Source organism: Anopheles stephensi, chromosome 2 (assembly GCF_013141755.1).
Source record: "Anopheles stephensi strain Indian chromosome 2, UCI_ANSTEP_V1.0, whole genome shotgun sequence".
NCBI lineage: Eukaryota > Metazoa > Arthropoda > Insecta > Diptera > Culicidae > Anopheles > Anopheles stephensi.
The window spans coordinates 40,159,623-40,179,403 of record NC_050202.1 but is presented as its reverse complement, the minus strand read 5'-3'; the positions used below and the strand labels follow the sequence as shown (position 1 = coordinate 40,179,403).

Sequence of the window (19,781 nt, the reverse complement as noted above, 5' to 3'; positions counted from 1 at the left end):
GGCACAGGAACTTCAGGGCGAAAGAATGGCCAGTGGAAAATGGATGATGGAGCTTGCAGTAAATGATTTATTACCCCAAGGAGGGAATATCTATCTATCACTTACTGATGCACAAATGCGCGATTGATGTTTGACTGGATGGTGAATAGTACATTAATATTGAAATTACAATCAATTCACTGTCGGCGGTTGATCCAATTGAACCGTTTCAACCATATTTCAATAAATATTTTCATTTCCCTAATTTCTGCCTCTTTTGCCCCTTCTTTTACAGCTGCTAAATTCCAATGTCAGCAGGAAGGTTTCGCCGTTGATCCCAACGACTGCGCCGTGTTCTATCGTTGCGTGCAGGAAGGCGATAATCTGACGGCCTACAAATTCCGCTGCGGACCGGGAACCGTGTTTTCTATGGCCGAAAATGTGTGTGTACATCCGCGCGACTCGGAGCGGGAAGAGTGTCGCGAAACGGGCAACGAAATCGACGGAGGTGATGGCGGATACGGCCCAGCACCGGAACCCGAACCGGCAGCACCCGAGCCGGAACCGGCCGCACCGGCGGAACCCGAACCGCAGGCGATGGAGCAGAACGAGCAGGAACCGATGGCGATGGGTAACGGAGATCTCGAGCAAAACGGGGACGCCGAAAACAGTGTAAATTCGGAAGGTAATGAACCCGCCGGGAGCTCGCAGGGGACAGAGAAAGAGGACAAAAAACCGATTGTAGACGATGGAGTGCCGTGCGATGAGGAAGGCTTCGTTGGCGACAGGAACGATTGTCAAGTGTTTTACCGGTGCATTTCCCGCGCGGACGGTAGCTTCGAGAAGCTTCCATTCCGCTGCGGTGAAGGTACCGTGTGGGATGACCAGATCGGTTCCTGTAACCATGCGAGTGTCGTGGACCGGTGTACGCAAATCTCTCAAAGCGATTACATCGTCAATCAACAGTTGTTTAGCCAGTCGAACGCCTCGATGGATAGAAATATGACACAAGCCAGTGGTTCGATGACCCAGAACGGGATCACTACCAACACGACCAGCTCACAAGCATCGGCGGCAAGTCAAATGAGCAACTACAGCAATATGACCACTTTCATGCAAGGTAACAATGGGCAGGGGTCAAACAATATACAGAGCAGTTCGAGCAGTTCGAGCAGTTCTAGCAGCAGTAGTAGTAGTAGCAGTAGTAGTAGCTCCAGTTCCAGCAGTTCCGGCGGTAACGGACAATGGAATAATCAAGGATCGGGTGGACAATGGAACAATCAGAACCAAGGATCCGGTGGCAACAATCAGTGGAATAACCAGAATCAAGGGTCGAGCAATCAGTGGCAGAATGAAAACCAAGGTCAAAACAACAACAATCAGTGGAGTAATCAGAATCAAGGACAAAATGGCCAATGGAATAATCAAAACCAAGGTCAAAACAGCAACAATCAGTGGAGCAATCAGAATCAAGGACAAAATGGCCAATGGAATAATCAAAACCAAGGTCAAAACAACAACAATCAGTGGAGCAATCAGAATCAAGGACAAAATGGCCAATGGAATAATCAAAACCAAGGTCAAAACAACAACAATCAGTGGAATAATCAGAATCAGGGGCAAAACAACCAGTGGAATAACCAGAATCAAGGACAAAACAGCAACAACCAATGGAACCAAGGCTCCAACGGTCAGTGGCAAAATCAGAATCAGGGATCAGGAGGCAATAACCAATGGAACAACCAGAATCAGGGCCAGAATAACCAGTGGAACAATCAGAATCAGGGTCAAAGTGGCAGCAACCAATCTAACAATCAAAATCAGGGTCAGAATAACCAGTGGAACAATCAAAATCAAGGCCAAAGTAGTAGTAACCAATGGAATAATAACAGTCAAGGTCAAAATAACCAGTGGAACAATCAAAACCAAGGTCAGAGTAGTAACAATCAGTTCAACAATCAAAATCAAGGTCAAAATAACCAGTGGAACAATCAAAATCAAGGTGAAAGTAGTAGTAACCAATGGAATAATAATAGTCAAGGTCAAAATAACCAGTGGAACAATCAAAACCAAGGTCAGAGTAGTAACAATCAGTTCAACAACCAAAATCAAGGTCAAAATAACCAGTGGAACAATCAAAATCAAGGTCAAAGCAGCCAAGGAAGCAATCAGAATCAAGGTCAAAGTAGCAACAACCAGTGGAACAACAACAGCCAAGGTCAAAATAATCAAGGAAGCTCACAGAATCAAGGCCAAAATAATAACAATCAGTGGAGCAACCAAAATCAGGGTCAAAATAACCAAGGAAGCTCTCAGAATCAAGGTCAAAGTAGCAACAACCAGTGGAACAACAATAATCAAGGCCAAAATAGCCAAGGAAGCAATAACCAATGGAATAATCAGAATCAAAGTCAAAATAACCAGTGGAACAATCAGAATCAAGGTCAAAACAGCCAAGGAAGCAATCAGAATCAAGGTCAAAGTAGCAACAACCAGTGGAACAACAACAGCCAAGGTCAAAATAATCAAGGAAGCTCGCAGAATCAAGGCCAAAATAATAACAATCAGTGGAGCAGCCAAAATCAGGGTCAAAATAACCAAGGAAGCTCTCAGAATCAAGGTCAAAGTAGCAACAACCAGTGGAACAACAATAATCAAGGCCAAAATAGCCAAGGAAGCAATAACCAGTGGAACAATCAGAATCAAGGTCAAAACAGCCAAGGAAGCAATCAGAATCAAGGTCAAAGTAGCAACAACCAGTGGAACAACAATAATCAAGGCCAAAATAGCCAAGGAAGCAATAACCAGTGGACCAACAATAATCAAGGTCAAAACAACCAAGAGAACAATCAAAATCAACAGTCCTTCAGCAATACCCAATGGAACAATCAAAGCCAGAGCGAAAGTCAGCAGACGAGTATGCAAACTCAAAACTCTTCCAGTACCAATCAGTGGAGTAATCAAGGCCAGGGACAGAATCAAGAGTCAAACAACCAGAATCAAGGGCAAAACAGTAACAACCAGTGGAACAATCAGCACCAGGGACAGAACCAACAGTCTAACAATCAGAATCAGGGTTCCAGCAGTAACAACCAATGGAGCAATCAAAATCAGGGACAAAACCAGCAAACAAACAATCAAAATCAAGGACAAAGTAGCAATAATCAAGGCCAAAATCAACAATCGAACAATCAAAGTAGTAACAACCAAGGCTCCAGCAGTAACTCAAACAGTCAACAAAACAATCAGAACCAAGGGCAAGGACAAAGTATGCAAAACCAAAGCTCTAACAATAACCAGAACCAATCGAATCAGCAGCAGAGTAGCAATAATCAGAACAGTATGTCCAGCAGTAATACCGACAATCAAAATAGCCAGTCGAGCAACAACAACAGTTCAAATCAAAGCTCCAACAACCAAAGCGGCCAGACATCATCATCTTCCGGATCAAATCAAATCGATGAAAGCAATCAACAGAATGCTGGAAATCAGAACAACAATGGCCAGAGCCCTGCTACTGCTACCACTGTTACTCTACAACAGCCATCTACGGAAGCTCCTGCAGTATCAAGTTCTACAATACCCACAACGACCACTACCGTAACTCCCGAAGTTATAACTACTACTTCAACAACTGCTCAACCGACGACGACAGCTGCATCTTCAACTGTTGCTCCAACTACTGAGCCTGCTACCATGACGACAACTGAACCTGTTATAACGTCAACAACTGCGTCTACTACTGTTGCTCCAACTACTGAGGCTGCTACCACAACGACCACGGAGGCTACTACTGTTGCTGCAACAGCTGACCCTGTTTCCACGACAACGACTGTGTCTACTACTATTGCACCAACTACTGAACCTACTACTACTTCTACATCAGTACAAACGACTACTGCTGAACCATCAACGTCCTCCTCTACGGATGCTCCGTCGTCTACGGAAGAAGTTTCCTCCACTCAGTCCCCTGATAACGCGACATCTACGCCAACCGATACCATTCAAGTCACAACTAGCACCGCCGCTAGTACTACCACACAAACACTCACAACCAGTAGCACCGCTACGGAATCGTCCACAATGCAAGCTTCTACCACGGAGGAACCTGTCACGTCCAGTGTTCAATCCACCACTACACAAGCGTCTACCACAGAGGCTCAGAGCACACAGTCACAAACCACACCAACACAAGTATCAGAAACAACAGTCACACAATCCCCCATGAACACAACACCAGAATCTAGCCCGGAAACTACACCGGGTGCAAGTTCCGAAACATCTTCACCCACACAAACAGCCCCAGTTGAAACAACCACAACCGATGAGTCACCTGAATCTACACAACCTATTACCACTCTTACCCCAGAAACAACACAACACATGCCACACAACAACACAAACAAACCCACTACACAACAATCCACTACACAATCCTCTAGCACACAGGAACAGGTGACCACCGAGCCTCAACAGCCCAGCACCGAATCCCTTACCACGGTCACGGAAGAATCCAACACGTCTACGCCACCTTCGACAGAGGAGGCCACCAGCACACAATCCACACCAGCTCCTACAGAAACGAACACTACACAAGAGAACACAACCACAACAGAACCCACAACAACACAAACACCTACCACGATGTCTTCGGCTCCTGCTTCGAGCTCTGAGGAACCCATCACCCAAGCACCAACGTCTACACAAACAACAGTACACACTACACAATCTACCACCGCATCTTCGTCTGAAGAAACCACAATCACAACAACACCACAACCATCTACACAAACCACCACAATGCTCACGACGATCGTTATGTCAAGTACTCAGTCCACAACCACTCTCTCTTCTTCAGCACAACCGTCCAGCACTACGCAGCGACCAACCACCGGAAGTGCGGCAAGCTCCGGCTCTACCACCAGCCAAGCGCCGTCCGGGTCTGGTGCTGCCCCTGCCTGCACTGAGGACGGATTCATGGGTGATCATAATGATTGTAAGAAGTTCTACCGTTGCGTGTCGAATGGTAACGGGCAATTTACGCGCTACGAGTTCCGCTGTGGAGATGGAACCGTTTGGGATGATAATGCTGGCAGCTGTAATCACGATTGGGCTGTACAGGATGGACGGTGCGGTAAGGCGAATGGGCAAGGACCAGCATCGGGACCTCAAGGTAGTACTCAGGGTGGTCCAAATGGACCTGATGGCGCAGGAAGCGGACCAAATGGACCTAGTGGACCTGCCGGTGGACCTGATGGACCCAACGGCTCCAACGGGCCTGATGGATCAAGCAATGGACCGAATGGACCTGATGGATCAAGCAATGGACCAAATGGACCTGATGGATCGAACAATGGATCTAACGGTCCAGATGGATCAAGCAATGGACCAAATGGACCTGATGGATCAAGCAATGGACCGAACGGACCTGATGGATCAAGCAATGGACCGAACGGACCTGATGGATCGAACAATGGATCTAATGGACCAGATGGACCTAACGGACCAAATGGACCAGGTGGACCTAATGGCCCCAACGGACCTGATGGACCAGATGGACCTAATGGACCTGATGGACCCAATGGTCCCGATGGACCTGATGGACCCAATGGTCCCGATGGACCTGATGGATCTGAAGGACCCAATGGACCTAATGGACCCAATGGACCAAATGGGCCAAATGGACCCAATGGACCCGATGGACCAAATCAATCGAACGGAACAAATGGTCCCGCAGAGTCAACTTCAGCAGGACAACAGTCCACCACAGTTCCACCGTGCCAGCAGCAAACTACCACCACCACCCAATCGCCCTCAGTACCCGCCGGAAGCAACGGTGTATGCGAGCAGGAAGGATTTATGGAACATCCCTCCAACTGCAAGAAGTTTTATCGATGCGTCGATAACGGCAAGGGAGGATACGATCGGTACGAGTTCACCTGCGGTCCCGGTACTGTTTGGGACAATGACATTCTTGCCTGCAACCATCCGCAATCGGTCCAAAATTCCAAGTGTGGGACTGGAGGTGAAACTGCTTCCTCACCGTACCCGGGTAGTTCGTCCGGCCCTGGCAATACCTACCTTCCACCAGCACAATCGACCACCGCCGAATCGATGCCAAGCACGACGGAGCAGTCGATGAGTAGTCTGGAACCGGAATCGCTTACCACGGGTGCTACGGACGCGGCTAGTCCGGGAACAACGAGCAGCAGTGCCAGCAGTACAACAGCCTCACCCGATTCCGCTTCGACTACCGAAGCGGCAAAGGAGGAAACGACGTCCGCCGCTCAGGAACAAACGACAGAAGCTTCCAAGGGAGAGTCAACGAATGCAAATGCACAAGAACAGACGACAGAAGGGCAGAGTCAGATGACCGAAGCACAGAGCCAGACAACGACTACTGAGGCGGGCGATTCGTCCACTACTCCTGCAGGTGCTACCGAAACATCAACCATGCCCTCCTCGGAAGGATGCGATTCGGAAGGATTTAAGCCCCATCCGACCAATTGCAAGATGTTTTACCGCTGTGTCGACAACGGCAAGGGAGGTTACACGAAGTACGAGTTCACTTGCTCAGAGGGAACTGGCTGGGATGAAAGCAAACAGGCCTGCAACTATGAGTACGAAATTCCCAACTGTGGTGCCGATCGTCCACCGGAACCAGAACCGGAGCCTTCCGGTACGGACATGACGACGGGCGCTAGCGATGGTACAACGACAGCAGCAACAGACGCATCTACGACGCCAGCTCAAACAGAAGGTACTACCACCGGACAAGAGACTACAACTTCCCGACAAGACATGACGACGACGACTACCGCGCAAGAAACAACCACTACGGCTCCGACGGAACAACAAACAACTACGACAGAGGCCAGTCAAGAAACTACCACCACAACGAGCGATTCGACTACGGCTGCTCCATCGGCACAGGAAACGACTACTACCACGGCTAGTGGACAGGAAACGACCACATCCAGCGAAATGGCATCCGAAATGACAACTGCACAGGGCCAGGAAACGACCACAACGGCTAACAGTGAGATGACCACCACCGAAAGTGCTCAGCAGACCACCACGATGGGCGGCTCGCCTTCCTCGGGCGAATGTACTGAGGAAGGTTTCATGGGTAATCCGGACGATTGTCGCAAGTTCTACCGGTGTGTGGACAACGGCAAGGGTGGATACAATAAGTATGATTTCACGTGCGGCGAAGGTACCGCCTGGGATCAGGCACTGCAGACATGTAATCATGAGAATGTTGTTGAAATGTGCGGCGGACAGACAGGTAACACTAGCAATAACACTAACCAAACACAATCATCATCGACAACAACCACTACCACTACCACTACTACTACAGCCACATCAACCACTGCTTCCTCCACTACTACCACCACTACCACACAATCCCCCACAACAACCGCTTCTACATCCACTAGCACTACCCAAAAACCCACTACCACTACACAAAGCACAACCTCCGCACCTTCATCAACATCTGCATCATCATCATCAACATCATCTTCATCAACCACCACCACCCAAAGCATGCAATCCTCGTCCGAATCCACCACCACCGAGCGCATGAAAGCTTCTTCATCCTCCAACACGCAAGTGAACTGCACGGAGGCTGGATACTTCCCCAACCCGGACGACTGTACCAAGTTCTACCGCTGCGTGGACTGGGACGGGATGGGTGAAAACTTCTCCGTCTTTCACTTCGACTGCCCCGACGGTACCATTTGGGATCCCGCTGTAAATACCTGCAACCACGAGGACAGTGTCCAGCCGCCCCGCAATTGCTCCAAATCTGCCCCCGCGGAAACGACCGAATCGACCGCTGAATCCACCACCTCTGTTACAGAAGAGCCAGGCTCGACGACCGAAGCCGCCGCCCAAATGACGACAGCACAGCAAACGGAAGCAACGACCGCGGCCAGCGGTCAGCAGGAGACGACAACCGATTCCGCAAGCTCCGAGACGACGGCCGCCCCGAAGGAAGAAACTACCACCGGACAGCCACAAATGATGACCACCACCACGGAGGGAGCCACCCAGGAAACGACCGAAGCTGCCATGACGACTGAAGCATCGCAGGAAACTACAACGGCGGCTGCATCGTCGGAGACGACCACGATGGCTGCTCAGGAGACAACGACAATGGCGGCCCAGGAGACAACGACGATGGCTGCGCAAGAATCCACCACGATGGGTGCTCAGGAGACGACCACTATGGCTGCTCAAGAATCCACCACGATGGGTGCTCAGGAGACCACGACGATGGCTGCGCAGGAGACCACTACGATGGCTGCACAAGAATCTACTACGATGCCCGCACAAGAAACGACGACGATGGCCCCACAAGAATCTACCACAGCCGCCGGTGGCGAGCAAGAGACGACCACCATGGGTCAGTCAGAAATGACTACCGAGTCCGCCGGCCAGGAGCAAACGACCGAGGGCATGGAGTCGTCAACGGAACCCGCTGCCCAGGAGTGTCCTGCCGGTTGCCAGAGCTCCTGCCCACCGGTCGATGAAGATCAGGACCGTTTCGTTTGTCCGACTGGATTCAAACGACACCCGAAGAACTGCAACCTGTTCTACCAGTGTACCGAGAAGGCGAACAGCTACGACTACAGCATCGTCGTGTTTAGCTGTCCAAACGATACCGTCTATCAGGAGGACCGAACACAGTGTACGGAACCGGCCGAGAGCGACGACCGTTGCAAGGCGGCTAACCTGCGATCGCAGCTCCGAAACACGCGTCAGCTGCCAGTAGTGAGTATTGCGCGAATTCGTGAGAACACGACATCAAGTTTCACTCACCATTGTCCCTCTTACAGATGCAGCTTGGCTCGACGGAACCACTCTGCCCCACGGATGGCCATTTCGCGATCGACGACCAAAAGTGTAGCTCAACGTTCCTGCGCTGTACCCAGGGCCGGTCGGGCCTGCAGCCGAACATGTACCGCTGTCCGAAGGGTTACGTTTACTGGCGGGTGAGCCGTCGCTGTGAGCGTGTCCAGAAGATCCCCGAGTGCCAATCGACACCGATGCAGGAACGGTCGGAGCTGCCGGTCGAGTGGATCAACATCGGCAACCGACGTCGAAGCTTGTTCTAGAGACGAGCGAATGACACTCTTTTTCAAGGAGCTAACGAGCTCCGGCTGCCATAATTCTTCATCGTGTTTTAGTGATCCCCGCTGTCTAGCTGGCGTCTCCCGCCAATCGCAACTAAGCTACTCAATATGAACTGGCCAGTGTGGGCTGCGTTCGGTGTCACGGGTGCTTACGGACAACCCTTCAGCCGTATCCCTTCCTGCACGCACGACAGGCGAAACCCAGTTCTAGTCAGCGCGAACACCTCCTGCAATAGCCTAACCTGGTCGCGATCGGTAGCAGTCCGGAGTCCGATCGTTGCTGCTACTACTACTTATACAAACTTGCACTAGGCAAAATTAGACTGTAGCATTCGTAGCCGTAAGTGGTCGCCCGATGCACGGCAGTGTAAATAATTCCTTCGCAAAATTCACCATCCGGGTGACTGGATTTGGCGACAGGTCCGATTTCGATGGAAAGCAAAACAAACAAACCTAACAAACACCGAAAACAAAACAAACATTCGTCCCGATCGCTCTCCGGTTCACTGTCATCTCATCTGAGCCAGAGGTGTAGCAAGAACCAGACTCCCCAATTTGGATGTGTTCCTGCCTCATAATGGTTGGGCAGCTTTGCGAAAATGAGCTTTGACCGGGGTGCTACCAGGCGCAAAGTTTTATACCATTGTTTTCGCAAAGCCAAACGGGCGGTGAACCACTGAGTAATCGGGAATATAGCGCGATATACTATATTTTTTCTGCATCACCTACGAACGATTTTAGTGTAATAGAGGTAGGCAACGTGCGCTTCTACAGCAGTGCACGTGCAAATTGAAACAGGTATATCGAAATAAAGTTGCTGTAATTTATTGTAATGGAAAGTGAAAATTATTTGAAGCTAAACTAGCTAAAAATAAAATGCGAAAGAAATTTTACCGACAAGTCATCTTTGCCGTTGCGTTAGCTTTTCCAACTCGTTTCGTCCCTTTTAATCGTAAAAACCCTGCTATATAACCTTATGAAATGTTTCATCAACGACAATTTCAAAAGCATGCGTTTTGCAGGGTTTGTCGACTTTTCGAATTTTAATCGTACATAGTTAATCGTTAAAAAGTGGAACTGATTCCGGACGATTCCTAAACAAAAACGGAGCCAGTAGATGGCAATGCACCGTCCGAAACCGTCGGAATAAGATTGTTTTGGCAATAAACCGCTGAGCCAGTCGCCACTCTATTCGCCGTCTTGAACGTGTTGCAGCCATCGAATGTGACCATATCATACAAACGGTAGTCCTTTTCGTATTTACTCAAAGCGACTTATCTGTTCTTCTGCATCCTGTCGATCGTTCCACTTGTTGAGCGGCCTTATCAAAGGAACGAGCAAGCAGTACTCAGATTGGAGATCAAGGAAGTGACATCCAAAATTATGTTAGCACCACCAGTGAAGACGTTCGCTAAAATGACCGGGATAACGGTTTGATAGACGACGACAAAGACCGTGAATGATACGCGATTTCTGTAGCCAGACTGCAAAGTGGTTGAGCGCCTGTTAAGTAAGTATGTAAGTTCCTTTATGAAGGATCCCAGTGAAATTAGTACAGGTTATATGTAGATTTTGGTTTTTCATCACCATTTAAATTCGGTAATTTTATCTACTTTTGAACACTTCCAAAGCTTTGGTAAAAGACTCGAGAAGGCCCCCCCTAGAATCTTTTGTGTGCAGCACTGTGGCCTGTCATTTTTATTGTACAGTGGAATTTCTGTATGGTCAAAACCCATTTGATGTAAACATTGTGCATTGTTCCTTAATACTGTTAATAGACAGCGAGTAGAACTTGATACAATACATTGTAACAAGTGGTTTGTGATTATGATATTCTTATGTTTCCTCCTTTGCTGAATATCAATGCAAGCTAACAAGTATTTATCGAATTACTGTTCCGTTACCGTCCGAGAACGCCGTGCATGTGTTAGGCCCGATTGTTCACCCCTAGTGCGACCGAAAACTAGTACCGAGCCCCAGTAAGCCAAAATGAATAGTAGGGTTAGCGGAGAGGAGGTTTTAATCAAATAATAACAATATTTTATTCGACTTTCTTCAACCAATTTTGACCACACTGAAAGCACACTGAAAGCTCACTGTGAAGCTTCCGCAACGTGTACTGCGGATTGCATACCTTTAGGCGTAAATCCTACAGCGCCTAACAAATTTTGTCAGGGGGGGGCCTTCTCGAGTCTTTTACCAAAGCTTTACATCACATACTGAATACTGATGCTAATATAATTGGTTAAACCGCCCCGATAACTGTTCACATTGAACATTCAAAAATATTCAAAAATCAAAGGGCGGCCCTTGAAATGTTCTCCACATTTCTGAGAGCCATATGAAACATTTCAGTTTTTCGCCACGCGAAAAGAAAATTGAACCGCTGTTTCGCTCCGATTAGATTTTGGATAAATCGACCGGTTACAGTTATCTTGTAATGAATTTTAGTATGGCATACTAAGCATCACTACTTTTAGAAAATTCCTAATTATATGCCTGTATGTAAAATTTTCCTTAGCAGTTTATCTTTTTGTTTTACACTCAACCATCAATCCACGATCGTGATATATCAACAGTATAATGCGTAAATAACTATCGTCTGCATTAAAATTCACCGGACGGTTCAAAAAACGATCCAAATAATTTGAATTTTTACTAATTCAATAGCTATGTAGTTCGAAAACTGTCAGCAACGATTGCTCCGGCCTACCATCGCGTACTCTCTCTCTCTCGTAATATCGATTTTGATTTTCTCGTGCACTTTCCCTCTCAAACTTTTCGCTCCCTCTCTCTTTCACACACTTCGCATTGTCCAATCTCGCCCTGCGCTGGATACACGCGATGTGTTGCTTTGCTGTTTCGTTGTTTTGATCGGTCCGGCCAAAGAAGTAATATTAGTTGTGTTGTGTGATTCATTGTCCAAAAGCTTAAGTGGTTCGACCTTTCGCAAATCACAGTGCAACAAGTAAGTCACCTTCGCGGACGGCAATACTGCGGTTAAACGAAATCGTTGATATTTTGTGTGAAATTGTGCAAACTTTTATCCAACGTTTGACAGCTCTCGGCCACGGTGTGTTCTCTTTTGCCCGTGCTGCCCGTTCTGTGCGCGTGTGTTCATGTGTATGTGCGCGATGTTTTTCTCGCCCTTGCATTCTCACTCTCCCGTTCTGACAGTATCGTTTTTTCTCTCCCCCTCTCTCTCTCTCTCTCTCTCGGATTTAAGCTTCAGCAGCTGGTGCGGCGGCAATGGGCCAAGCAATAAAGAAGCATCGCGGGTGGGAAAAATTGCATTCGGAACCGATCTCAAAAACTTGCGCCTTGCAAACGCGGTGGTCGTGGTCATAGTTGGTCCTGTCGTTGCGATAGTCCCTACGGCTCACACAACCGATTCCCCAGATTCACGGAGTAGTACGCCCCACAGTGGTCGTCGCGGTCGGAGTGCGTGCGAAGGACAGCAACAGCAAGTGACCGGATCGTTCTGAGCGAATGTGAGTGTGTGCGTGTGTGGAACAACGGTGGGCCTAACGTCCCCGTGTGTCGTGTGCGTTGTGTATGTATCTTAGTTGGCGGGGTGGCCTTACGTAATTTCTGCCTCAGAACTATCGCGAAATTTATCTGCTTAAACGAGTCTATCCCGCCGGCCAAGGCCAACTGTACTGCTTTTTTGTTGTGCGACACCACCGCAGACCCTTGTGGAATATTCCGTTCTGGATCTGCTGGTCGGCAGGCGATTCGCTTCGCTATTACTAAATATCCGAATTCTTTCCAGCTAACGGCGAGCAACAAACGGTGTTTTGTGAAAGGTGGCCGAACTTCTCGAAAACGGTGTGCACTTGAAGTGTGTGAGTGTGTGTTTTTGAGTATATTTCCGGTTCGTGGAAAATAGGTGCTATCAACTGGAAAAGCACACCTTGCTCCTACAGCAAACGCCGCACCGCAGTCGATCGATCCATCCAAACGAGAAATTCCGTGCCGTCACGTAATCGCGTGAAAAGTATCGTCACGAGCAAACTACCGGAAGCACCAAAGCTTGTGGTCGAGCCAGAAGTAGCAACACAGCAACAGAAACCGAAACAATGTTCACCGTTTGCAAAAGTGCGGCAGGGGCAACGCTGGTCGCCAGCCTGCAAAGGTCAGTTTAGCAGCATAACCCTCACCCCATCATCCCTCCGCCCAAAGCATTTCGCACGCCCCTCTCCCAGCTCAGCCAGTCGATTGATTGGTTGGCTCAAGCTATTGTCAGCCGGTTAAATAGGCACGAATACGGGACGAGACCGACCACCAGGCACCACCAGAGCAGTAGTACCGAGGAAAAGGTTCTATTTTTGTGGCCAACAAATTCGATAGTTCTTGTACAGATCATCGATCTGCAACAAAACTTACATTTCCTTGCACTTGGTCACCTATCGTTGTTGGTTCTTTTTTTCGTTTTTCTTGTCGGCACTGGTCCCTCTGAGCAGCGACAGTATGTAAGTAAAGTTGGCTCGGGTTGCTCGGATGTTTGGTACTCTCGCTCACACTATTCACTTTTACTCTCCTGAAAAGCAGGGTCCACCACTGAATGCACCAACGCCTACAGTGCAACACATTGCACAGTTGCATGCATAATTGGTGGAGATATTTTCGGTTTCGAGGCCATTGCTTGCACAGAAAAAATATTAGCAGGAAGCCCTTATTTCGAGGAAAAGTTTTCTGTTATTAACTCTCCTCGGAGTGCATAGCCAAATGCATACGGAAGTCTTGTGGCGCGTTATTTGCCATAAACGTGAGGAATCAACCAGTGTCGCCAGATAAACTGAGCAGATGTTCCTTATTGCTCAAGTGAGTCAACACGATAGCGAATCAGCAGTGACAGCTAAACATTGTTAGCACCGGGCCCAGAAGTGTGATTTCAAGTATGTTTGTTCAACATTAAGTAACACACCCCCATCCATCCATTTCTATTGATAGACCCACCACACACAGGACGGTATTGTGTTGTGTGAAGGTGTGTTCGATTGTCAGCCGATGTCCGACAACACGATAGGGTTCTTTATGCGATTATAACTGCAGCTATGGCTCTGAAATTCGGTTCCCAAAAAGGCGATAAAGCTTCGGTGTTTGAGATAAGATTTTGGAAACAAAGCAACCCATTCGCTCAATCGATCGGTTGCGATGCCACCCAGAGACAGAAAAAGGCATACAAAAGCCCACTAATGTATCAACATATTAATCCAAGCAATCAGATAAATAATGAAAACTCCCCCAGCAACGAGCACTTACTAGTAGAATGCACATCACAACAAACTTGCGATAGCCCCCGCTCTTATTGTCCTTCTCTTTCTTTCTCTCGCTCGTTCTGTTTCTTTCTCGCTATACTGCTTTGCTTGCACCTGCGCTCGATACGATTCACCCGTTTCGTGCTCTCTCTCGCTCGCTCCCGTTTTTCTTAAGATATGGAACATTTACTCACCTGTTCGTTCGTTCGTTTGTGTGTGTGTGTGTGTTGTAGGGTGGTTGACAATGCAATTCGTATCGCGCCGAGCTGCCTTTTAATGCCCTGCATTTTCCGCCTGCCGCGCGTGATGTGTTTTTTTGTTGTTCTTATCTGTTTTCCTGCTTGGTTCGCTTTGTCAGCTATTCTAAATCAGCTGACTACAGGACAAAGCATAGCCCATAGCATGTATCAGTGCGATACAGCGTCCACCGTCTTCGACGCATGTTGGTCAGTGGGCTGGTTGGATAGTTGAATCTAAACGCCTTAATCATCTTCTGTACGACAAAGCTTTTCAAAGCACACACCACATAGAAGCTGATTGATTACCGTACTTCCATTATGAATATTGCACTTCAAGCCGGCCTGAAAAAGGACAAGGACACAATGTTGTTTTTTTGAACAAAAACAGCAAGCATCGAAAAAGACGAAGAGCAAACTTTAAACCAAGTGCAGTAATTATAGAATACATGCTATATTTATCCCCACTGACTGACGTCATAGGAGTGCGGAATATCCGACAACTTGGATTGTGGACGGTGAAAAGTAGCGCGACACACAACAAGACTCCGTCCGTTTGTTTGTTGTTGGTTTCAAGTTCAGCGTAATCATCATTCATACCTTGCGCACCACGAGCCATCCAAACTGGACAGTTAGTGGACACTTGCATGCTTTCTATAGCCCCATATCTTTCTTTATGCATACACAATTTAAAAATAATTATTTGTATAAGGTCCTCCAGACAAGTTCCTTACTAAATCTCTATGATCATCTACCAGGAATCAATTAATAAGAACCTCCAGATAAAAAATCAGGGATCCATTTTATATAGTAAGCTGGTCTTTGAGGGCTCATGACTCTTGTTTTTTGATGATCAGGTACAATTGCATTTATTGCAGAGGCTGCAAGGCGGAATCATGAGAATAATTCTCTGGCACAGCTAAAACCACACAGGACAGGTAGACAGAGTTCAAGAAGAGATTTTCCTCTTTCAAATTCAAATTGTGCAATCCTTTTGGGCATAACTCTGAAAGGCTTAGTGCCAAGATATTTGTGAGAAAGAAGACGTAGCGTAGGGTCATGGGTATCGTACTAACCGTATAGGCAAGCCAAGACTTTCCAGTTGTCTATCAAGGATAAATAGGGTATTTGTATACAAAATTAAGGGAAAATGTACAAGAGTTTACGGCACGGTAGTGAAAGCTGAAGACAAGTGATGGACGTGGCTGTAAGAAAAGCACTAACAGCAATACTAACACAACTTACAGCAGAACGAGGAACAGGAAAAGTTCTCTGAAGTAGTTGTACTACTGTACTGTACTGATAGCACCTCTGGTTTACATATTTACATATCCTTCTCAAACATAAGCAATACTCAGAGGCTTAACTTATCATAACCATCATCGATAAAATTAAGCGGAAAAAATCATTCAACCCCTAGATTAGTACGCTACAGCACTAGGTGACTAGCCAATGCTTCAGCTGTTTCGATTGACCTACAAACCATCGTTCCTAATTATTGATTTATTGATTTGACGTGAACCACCCAAATCAAATCGTACCACGGAAAGGGGTATTTTAATGTATTATGGATACCGTCACGAAAGTTTCATTACCACTTGCTAACATGCTCGCTTAACAGGCCCTACCTACAACCGCTTGGTCTGCTGCAAAAGTCCTCGATACCGCACAATTTCTAGCGCTGTCGTCTGTCACTTTCATTTGATCTGAGATTGTTTGTCGTAATGTTTAGTCTTAAGTTTTTTCTTGTCCCGAATTTTAAAATAATGACCCTTCAGCGTACTACCTCTGCGCTGACCAACGTCCTTGATTTGACTTCGCCATAAAAAGGCACTCACACTTGTGGCGGGAATGCTAAATTGAATCATCATAAATTTGTTTATTGCCCACGAACAACATACCACAATGATATGACCCCTCTTTTATGCCCCGCTCCGTTTTATAGGTATGGCGTCCGCGCAATGTCCTCGTCGGTGGTGCAGCATCCCAAGTTGGGCGAGTTCCCGCTAGAAAATGAGCCCGTGCTCGCCTACCGCAAAGGTTCGAAGGAACGCAAAGAGCTGGAGAGCGCGCTCAAGAAAGCCGCCGGCAAGATGGAGGACGTGCCGATCATTATCGGCTCGGAGGAGATCCGCTCGAAGCAGGTCCGGCACCAGGTGATGCCCCACAACCACAAACACAAGCTGGCCCAGTTTTACTACGCCGACCAGAAGCTATTACAGAAGGCGATCAAAACGGCCACGGAAACGCAGGTGAAATGGGACCGCACACCGCTGGACGAACGCATCCGCATCTGGCAGAAGGCAGCCGACCTGATGGCCGGTCCATACAGGCAGGAGCTGAACGCGGCCACCATGCTGGGCCAGGCGAAGACGGTGATCCAGGCGGAGATTGATTCGGCCGCCGAGCTGATCGATTTCATCCGCATGAACACGTACTACCTGAAGGAGGCGGCCAAATATCAGCCCATCAGCGAGGACGCGAAGGTGACGAAGAATTCGATGCGGTTCCGCGGTATCGATGGATTCATCGCCGCCGTCAGTCCGTTCAATTTCACTGCCATCGGTGGTAATCTGGCGTATACGCCGGCCCTCATGGGTAACGGCGTGCTGTGGAAACCGTCCGATACTGCCCTGCTGTCGAACTATGTCATCTTCAAGATCATGCGTGAGGCCGGCGTACCACCGGGCGTGGTAAACTTCGTGCCAACCGATGGTCCCGTCTTTGGCGACACGATCACGGCCTCGCCGCATCTGGCCGGTATCAACTTTACCGGTTCTGTCCCGTAAGCATCTAGCTTTGAAGCATGCACTGCACACACTACCTGTATTAACCCTTTTTCGTTTGCCTCCCCCTAAAACCAGAACGTTCAACCGATTGTGGCGCCAGGTGGGCGAGAACATTAACAACTACAACAACTTCCCCCGACTGATTGGCGAGTGCGGTGGCAAGAACTACCACTTTGTGCACCCGTCCGCCGATGTCGAGTCGGTGGTGAACGGCACGATCCGCTCCTCGTTCGAGTTCTGCGGCCAGAAGTGTTCGGCCTGTTCGCGGATGTACGTGCCGGAATCGCTGTGGCCGAAGGTGAAGGATGGCCTGCTGATGATCCGCGACACGCTCAAGGTGGGCGATGTGACTGACTTTTCCAACTTTACATCGGCCGTCATCGACGACAAAGCATTTGCCCGTATCAAATCGTACATTGAGCATGCGCGCAGCTCCAAGAATCTGACGATTCTCGGTGGCGGCAAGTGTGACGATAGCAAGGGCTACTTCATTGAGCCGACCATCGTGCAGACGACCGATCCGAACGATCGTATCATGACGGAGGAGATATTTGGCCCGGTGCTCACGATCTACGTGTACAAGGATAAGGATCTGGACAGCGCCATGAAGCTGGTTGGTGGCTCGACCCGGTTTGCACTCACCGGTGCTGTGTTCGCGCAGGACGAGTAAGTGGACCGCAAGCCCGGTTTCGTGCTGCCTTACACTAATCATTCCCTCCGTTTTGCAGAGCGTTCCTCAAGCGAGCTCTGGACGAGTTCAAGATGACGGCTGGTAACTTCTACCTGAACGACAAATCGACTGGTTCCGTCGTCGGTCAGCAACCGTTCGGCGGTGGCCGCATGTCCGGCACGAACGACAAAGCCGGTGGCCCGCACTACGTACTGCGGTGGGCCACACCACAATCGATCAAGGAAACGTTTGTCCCGCTGAAGGACATTGACTATCCGTACATGCGCGAGTAAGCGGTTCGCAGTTCTTTCCCAAACCCAGTCTTTGGACCCCGGGAAGCTGTTGCTGTTCCGTCTGTTTTTGTTTTTTCTTTTTGCTTTTTCTGTTCGTATACGACACGAGGAATGATTCGTTCTTTCCCCTGCGTCGGATGACAATATTGCGTCAACTTCTGTACAATCCAGACTTTCGGTGTCAGCTGCAATTGGTTGGCTTTTACGTTCGTTACCTGGTTATATGCCAGTTTTCTTTTTCATTCTTCGATTCCTACACCCGGTACTATGCAGCTGGCGTAGCACCGGGTCCGGGTGACCAGCAGGATCTGTGTTTGCTTGTTTTGTTTCCCTCCCCTATTGACATTACTGGTCCAGCTAACCCGCTACTCGATGAAGCTTTCTCACGAAATGTACGATGAAACCGGAACCGCCGGCAATGAAACTGGAAAACTGCAGCTCGCAACAGAAAAGCACTCGGTTCCGAACACAATTTGACAATACTATTACTAGCTGTGCAACCGCGATCGCGCTGCGCAATACGAAACCCCATACCAGCGCATTCGCCCGGTAGAGGACGGCTTCAATGTTCGATTTTTTTTTTTACTATTCCTTTCCTACGTGGATGTCGCCTGCTCCTGCTCGCTAGGAAAAGGGAAGGCTTTATAGTGGATGCGCTCTACACTTGTTGATGGATGCTCCGTTTTTTCCGCAAGATTGTTTCCTTCTTCTCGTTTTCTTTCGGAGAGCTCGGTTCGGGCGATAGGAATCGACTCTTTACTGTGATTATTAGAACGAGCCAATTCCGGTTGCGAATTAAGTATTACCGCCGATCGATGCACATCTCATGTGGCACGCGTGTAGTGATGTGATAGGGTGAGGACGGGCGCCATTGCATCCGCCCTCCGTCCGGTCTGTCTGATGAGAACGAACGAGAATACTACATTATTAACCAAAAACCTAGAGATGCGCCATTTTCTGACCGACCGGCGGCCGACTGTTCGACCCTATATTTAATCATCAGTCGCAACATTAAAACCAAATCTCAAGCCCCCCCCCCCGTCTATATGCATGTGGTGCGTGTGCGTGTATGTGGCGTGATGGCCGGAAGTATACCAGAGACGGTACGGTACGGATGGAATACGTTTGCTGCTGCATTAATGGACGTTTGATCAGTATAATCAAACTCTACTATCATAAGCGTAGTAGCGTAAGCATGAGACAAACATACAATACTGAACGAAAACAGAACAAAAACGATACATAAACACACACACACAACAATAAATAAGTAATAAATGTTTTAAAAATGAAAAACATGCCCCCAAGTGTTGTTAAGGATTGAATGAGAAATGGGATTGAGTAACTAAAGTTTTTGCTCTTTTAATGTTCCAAACACAACCAACAATCAATCAGCAAGCTGCTCTAGGA

General features: G+C 48.2%; 2 protein-coding genes across 4 annotated transcripts in view; both read left to right on the top strand.

Annotated features, from left to right (window-relative positions):
• LOC118507910 (mucin-5AC-like) overlaps positions 1-9,955 on the top strand; it is a 59,216-nt gene extending 49,261 nt beyond the window's left edge. Inside the window, exons 3-4 of the mRNA XM_036047202.1 lie at positions 275-8,760; positions 8,826-9,955. Coding sequence (XP_035903095.1) covers positions 275-8,760; positions 8,826-9,104 — 8,765 coding nt within the window. The 3' untranslated portion in view covers positions 9,105-9,955. The remainder of the gene's footprint in view (positions 1-274; positions 8,761-8,825) is intronic.
• Positions 9,956-11,939: 1,984 nt separating this feature from the next.
• Positions 11,940-19,671, top strand: LOC118507908 (delta-1-pyrroline-5-carboxylate dehydrogenase, mitochondrial). 3 transcript variants are annotated; one of them, XM_036047198.1, is made up of 6 exons: positions 11,940-12,090; positions 12,349-12,613; positions 12,895-13,257; positions 16,565-17,404; positions 17,484-18,074; positions 18,137-19,671. In XM_036047198.1, the coding sequence occupies exons 3-6, from the start codon at positions 13,202-13,204 to the stop codon at positions 18,369-18,371; spliced, it is 1,722 nt and encodes a 573-aa protein (XP_035903091.1). In that variant the 5' UTR covers positions 11,940-12,090; positions 12,349-12,613; positions 12,895-13,201; the 3' UTR covers positions 18,372-19,671. The 3 variants fall into 3 exon arrangements, with proteins under 3 accessions (XP_035903091.1, XP_035903093.1, XP_035903092.1); XM_036047200.1 differs by lacking the exon at positions 12,349-12,613 and having other exon boundaries at positions 11,945-12,090; XM_036047199.1 differs by lacking the exon at positions 11,940-12,090 and having other exon boundaries at positions 12,407-12,675.
• Positions 19,672-19,781: the final 110 nt, after the last annotated feature.

Coding starts and splice junctions, on each gene's coding strand:
- LOC118507908 (XM_036047198.1), top strand. CDS start 13,202: ATGTTCACCGTTTGCAAAAGTGCGGCAGGGGCAACGCTGGTCGCCAGC. Junction 17,405..17,483: donor AACTTTACCGGTTCTGTCCC/GTAAGCATCTAG, acceptor CCCTAAAACCAG/AACGTTCAACCGATTGTGGC. Junction 18,075..18,136: donor GCTGTGTTCGCGCAGGACGA/GTAAGTGGACCG, acceptor TCCGTTTTGCAG/AGCGTTCCTCAAGCGAGCTC.